The sequence below is a fragment of the Spermophilus citellus genome, assembly GCF_964194105.1.
Source record: "Spermophilus citellus genome assembly, chromosome: 3".
Classification (NCBI taxonomy): Eukaryota; Metazoa; Chordata; class Mammalia; order Rodentia; family Sciuridae; genus Spermophilus; species Spermophilus citellus.
Window position 1 is genome coordinate 203582127 of NC_138184.1, and position 6000 is coordinate 203588126.

Below are 6000 nucleotides of genomic sequence, written 5' to 3' on the forward strand. Positions count from 1 at the left end.
TTCAACCTCCAATTTCCCTAAAACCCCTATTGTCTTAAACCGGGAATGCCCTAAACCCAAGGACCGGGATACTTCCTCAAACCTGATCAGCTCTAAACCCGGATCCACCTTGGTCCTTGAGCAAGGTCACCTTACATGCAATGTCAACAGCGAAATCCATTTAACATGGGGTACGCTAGCAAGGAAATTTTGATGCGTCATTCCTACTTGGCAATGGCCCTCAGCAAGGTATATTTGCTAAAATATAATGAATAGAAAGCCAGATTCTCTCCACTTTATAAAACTTTCAAATCCTGGGTACCACAGGGGAAAATATTTTTAGATCAAGAAGCCATTACTTAATTAAAATCTTTCATTGCTAAGATTGACACCTTACATGGTTTCTTCTAAATATTGAACACTTTCCCTGAAAAAGCAGTTAATAGTGACAACAAAGACCAATTAAACTTATTCTTGCAAGATATTTATCAGGTCACTGGTGAATAAACTCTGACCTAAATATACACCACAATGTCTTGTTATTGATTACATTCTCTGATTGTTGTTAATCATTTATGTAAATGTAAAACCATAATCATCTTAAAGGATATAAAGAATAAGAAGCATATTGCATTATTCTGGATTAAAAAAGACTGTATATTAAACCAGTTATGATCACCAGATGTTCTATTCAGGCCTCTGGTCAGACACTGTCCCCTCTAGAATCTTCCCATGACATCACTGATGTGAAGGTGATGTTCTTCCTATGCTCTGCAACAGCAAATTTCACTAATTTTCATAGCAGAATTTGCCACTTATATTGTCCATGCACATACATTGGCTTGTCTTCCCTTTAAATCCTTGAGAATAGGGGTTGGCCATGTTGGTCACTAAATCTGAGTGTCAGAACAACATCTAGAATATAGAAAGTACTCTATCATAATCTGTTGAATGGATGAGTTCCACTTCAATGCCAAAAAGATAGCATTATACACTTTGGGATATATTAACTTTGGGGACATATGAAAACCATACATTTTTCTCTCATAAAAGAACCACAGATATAAATCACATATTTTGTAATTTTCGAATTAGAAGAAAATTTTCAATGCTATGGATTAAACTCAGAGCCTAGTACATGGTAGGCAAGCCCTTTACCATACCTCCATCTCAAAGTGAAATCTTTTGAAAATGAATTGGGAAAGGGTATAGTACAATAGTTCAAATTTTCTGACTAAACCTTTAACTTTATATTCCTTTTTACTGACAGAATGGGCTCATCAAATGACAACTAGGCTCCAGAATTACATACTTATAGCACAAGGTAAGAAATCCAAAATTTCAGTGTAATAACAATCTCTTCCTTTTATTCAGTTCCCTTACAAACTACATTCTTTAAAGAAATGATATACATGGGTTCATATCAAGTATAGCAGTGTATAAACTTCCTTTCTCTAGGCGATAACTCCATATAAATGTGAAGAAATATATCCAAATGAATATGAAGAAATGTGAGATTTGACCTTAATCATACATTAGAGATTACACAGAGCCTTTCTCCTCCTAGGCTATCATTCTGAAATAGAAAAGAAGCAAAGAAAGAAAAAGAAGAAATGTTCTTTAATATACTCAAACTGTCCAACAATTAAATTTATTTGTCTTTATGTTGGCCAAAATTTTTTTTTAAATTTTTAAAAAGTGTGAGACAACAAAAGTAATTGCTAAATAAGGGCCCACATGGACACTATTTAGCAGAAAACCATAAATACTCACTACTGAAATTGATGGTTCACTTTATAATTCAATCATACCTATCTTATAAAAGAACCATGGCTATGTTATAGTCACTCCTTGGCAGATGTTATACATTAGAACACTATGGCTTGAAAGGCAATGTGCTTTATTAGACCTTTTATGATGTAATAATCTCAGATCAGCTGTTTTGGGGGTGGGTGGTGAAAAAGTCAGCACAATCTCTGATGTATGAATAAATTAAACATTAGCTTTCCTACTTTTTGGACTCAGAATTATTGTTATAATAAAGATGGTATATCACATACTTTCAAGCATCATCCTCATTTTCTATAGATAAATGATTAGTGATTTCTCACAGCCAAAAAATTATGTTGTACATTTCACCATATGAAAGCTACACCTTTAAATCATACTAAAAAACAAAGTCATTATGTTTTTTTCAAAACCCATCTTATAGTGGCTGAAGGAAATGAATAAATTGCAGTGTTGGATTATTCAACAGAAATAAACCATTCACTCTTTGATCTCCTCATGAAGTCCCAATGAAGAAAAGAGGACAACGGGGGATATAAACAGAAAAATCGGAAGGAATAACAACATCCTCCAGGATTGATCTCACCATGAGATAGGCATTGCATCAGATATTTTAGGGATTTTTGTCTGATTAAATCTTCACCACAAACTTATGAATATTTACAGATGAAAACTCTGGAGTGCAGGGAATTACTACAGTTGCCCATGATATACAATAAGTAAAGAAAATGAGGTTCAAATCCAGACCTGCCTAATTCCAAAACCCAATCTGTTTTCAGGATGGCTCTACTACAAAGTCGGGGGCCTCTTTTCCTCTTCTCTTGCTTTCTACCTATAAGTTCCTTTATGTCAGTATGACATAATCCTAATAATGACAAGATATTATGAACATTTATTGAGTCTTTATTACATATCACATAGGAAATCATGTTCATTATTTCACTAAGTGTCAACAACAAAATGGAGCTGTACATGGAAAACTAAAGGTGGTAGAAGTTAATAGACTTTATAAGGTCACTCAGCTAGAGTGGCAACACCAGGAATCCCCAGTCTGACACCCAGTCTCATTCCTAGCTCATGCACTATACAAATCCATAGTAAAGCCTCAGTTCAACAGCCTCTAGCATCTCAAAATCCTGAAATTATCAGAATGTGTTCACTGCTTTCAATTTTGGGGAAAATTTGAGAAAATAAATAAGAAAGAATTCTTTTTCTGGAATGGTATGTCCAATGACCATCCTGGGCTTGGTATATATACAACTATAATCACTTAAACTTCAAAATTTCCTTTCACAGTATTCCATACTGACTTGATATTTGGAACCATACCCTCCTTCAATACAAGAAATAATCAGTTATGTTTACTTCTCTGTACCAAAACGAGGATATAAAATCCACTAGATCTTAGGAGACATTTTTAACAAGAGTTGAACTCAAAGGAGTTTCATATCACTAAATCTCCATAAGCTAGAAAATCCAATTAGCTATAATGCCCCATTAACCAGCATTGTAGTTAATCCAAATTTTCTTGATTGTCAATCAAAACCTTGAAATTATTTAAACATAAGGAATTTTTTATATTAATGTCCTTGATTTCTTACTGAGACTCAACTGCAATGAATTATTTAACACAAAACTGGAAGGACTCCAACAGAGTCATTAGCATTAGTAAATATACAGTTAAAGTGTTTTAGAGCAGGACTTAATGGACTCCAAGACCTGCCTCTGTCTGTGATGGTTTGGGCTAGGGGTTAAAACATCCTTGCTGATGATGCACAGAACTCAACACCTCACTCTCACACTCTTCTTGGCTTCAAACTTCATCTGAATGCAGCATATGCATTCTTAACTCTGAAGAGTGAAACTGCAAATATCCAAAACACATAAATAAAACCAGAACTAAATAATGGTTTCACAACATTACTTTTCTTAGGAAAGATTTTGTAAATTGACATAAAATTTTAAGAAAAAAAATTTTGACTAAATCTTGACCACGTTTTCTCTCTCTTGAAGAAAGTTTGCGTACTTTATAATGAATGGATGGAAGGATGATTGCAGGACTCACTGGCACCTCGGGGTTTTATTTTGAGAAATTAGCCCATTTATGATTAATTTCCATTAACACCTTCATTAACATGGATGACATGTGAAACAAAGGCTGGAGGTTTCTTAGCATGGGTTACTTTGGGGGCTTGTAGGATTCTCTTGTTGGGTGCAGTTACCTGTATTGGTAAAGTTATGACAGCAGGGGAGACAACTATTTCTACAGGTTAAAAGGGGATTTCTATGGCCAACACTCAAAATCGAACAAATCCATTCCACATGCCACTGTTGTCACCGTGTTATAGCCTGTGACATGATTTATTTTTTGAGTATCCTAAACATTCCTCAGTCGGTTTTTGTTAATCAGTAGGTTCCCCCCGGGTTAAAGACAATAGCCCCGGAGCTCTAGTACATGGAACAAGTTGGAGATACTTAATTCCTAAATGTCCAGACAACTTCACAGCGCATATTTCTCTCCAGCAGTTTGAAAATTCAGAGACCTCGAAACTGAACACCCAATCTCGTTTTCTAGGACCCGAAGTACCGAACAAAAGGTCCCAAGGTATCTGTCCCACTTCCCTTTAGGTTGGATATGCTAAACAATACTGTGGCACAACCCAAGGCTTCGCCAATCTCCAAGGCTAAATTATTGATTAAACACCCAACACCAAAGCCTGCGCGGAAAAAATAACGAGTGATCAGGGCAGCCGCACAGTCCGGTGCGCATTTGGGGCCGAGGCGTCCCCTTTTCCATCCTCTGCGGGCGCGAAAGCCCAAACGCTAGTGGAGGGGTGGACGAACCCAAATTGAAGGCTTGAGATAGTCCACAAATGAAGTCCCAGATGCTGAGAGACTGGGATGTCCTTCCTTCTGGTATTCACCCTCCCCCATGTCCCAGCACTATTCATTCCATCCCGGGTCCCCACCGCACCCCCAGGGTGCCAGCTGCACGCCTAGAGCCTGGAGCGCGGCGGGGGACACGGGGCCGAGGGATCGGGAGCCGAGGGTGCTTGGCAGGGTCCCGGGTACAGCTCGTCACTCACCAATGCGGCTGAAACTCTCCGACAAAGTTCTCCGCAACTTCTTCATCTTGCCGATTTTCTCGGTCGGCTGTGGTTCAATGAGGTCGCACATCTGGACGACGCGGGGCCCCGGCAACTTCCCCAAACTGGTCCAGAGCCGAGCGCAGACAACGGCTAGGGCGCGCGGCGCGGAGAAGGCGGCGCCGCCTCCTCCTCCTCCTCCTCCCGAGGCCGGGAGGCGACGCAGAGCTTGGGAGGCGAGCGGCCGGCTGCAGGCTCCGTTCGGGCCTGGGCCGCGGCTGGGCGGGGGCGTTTTACGTGGTGCCGGGGGCGGCCGCGCTCCCAGTCGCCAAGGTGGCCCCGCGCGGTGTCGCCGCCGCCCGGCTCATTTTCCCTCCTTTGTAACCGAGAGAAGCACGGCCGGCGGCCCACTGGGTGTGTGTTGGCGGGGAGGCGGCGCGGCCCCAGGAGGAGGCGGGGGCGGGCCGGGGACGAGGTGCGGGAGCCGCGGGTGGCCGAGTGCGCGGGGCGAGGGCGGGCGGGGAGAAGTTGTCAGCCCCGAGTTGCAGACGCTCGCTGAAAGAGCCGCGGCGCGAAACCGCCACCCCCACCGCCCCTTCGCCGCTGCAGCCGCCGCCCCGCCTTCCCCTCGGCGCAGGCCCGGGGCGCTGGACCCCAGTGCGACCCTGGCTCCGCGCTCAGAGTCCGCGTTCTCCGCCGCCCCGCTGGACCGGCTCGTGCCCCGGCGGCGCCCCCTCCCGGCGCCCCCGCGCTCCTCCTGGTGCTCCCGCCCCGCCCGCGCGCTTGAGGACCGTGGCCCGCGGAGGGCCGCGAAGGGGAGGGCTCGGAGAGGGCCGCGAATCCGGACCGTGGCGCTACCGAAAGGAAACAGGCTGAGTCCGGTGGTTTGCGAGGTTTTCTCCTAGCCACCAACGCCAGTGAAAAGGGCGCAGAGTTAGGTGAAGGGCGTCCCGGACCGAGTGCCGTAAGGCCGCGGGGAACACCTTCAGATTTAGTAGAGACATTTTTTACATTTAATTTTGCAGAGAAAGGTGTGAAGTGAAAGATCCAAAGCGAAAAGTGGGCGGAAATGGCAGCTTCGACTGTAACCCCCCCAGAAGGCAGGCTCATCTGTTTCGCTCTGCTCTGTCTCTGACAGTAGGTGACA

The 6000-nt window shown here is 43.4% G+C and overlaps 1 protein-coding gene across 2 annotated transcripts in view; it reads right to left on the bottom strand.

Moving 5' to 3' along the window:
- Window positions 1-4984, bottom strand: part of CDK14 (cyclin dependent kinase 14) — a 600063-nt gene extending 595079 nt beyond the window's left edge. For both annotated transcript variants that reach the window (XR_014021222.1, XM_081287662.1), the window contains exon 1: window positions 4854-4984. Coding sequence is in view for 1 of the 2 variants with exons in the window: in XM_081287662.1 (XP_081143788.1) it covers window positions 4854-4944 (91 nt within the window). In the remaining variant the exon portion in view is untranslated. The remainder of the gene's footprint in view (window positions 1-4853) is intronic.
- Between the last annotated feature and the right edge of the window lie 1016 nt (window positions 4985-6000).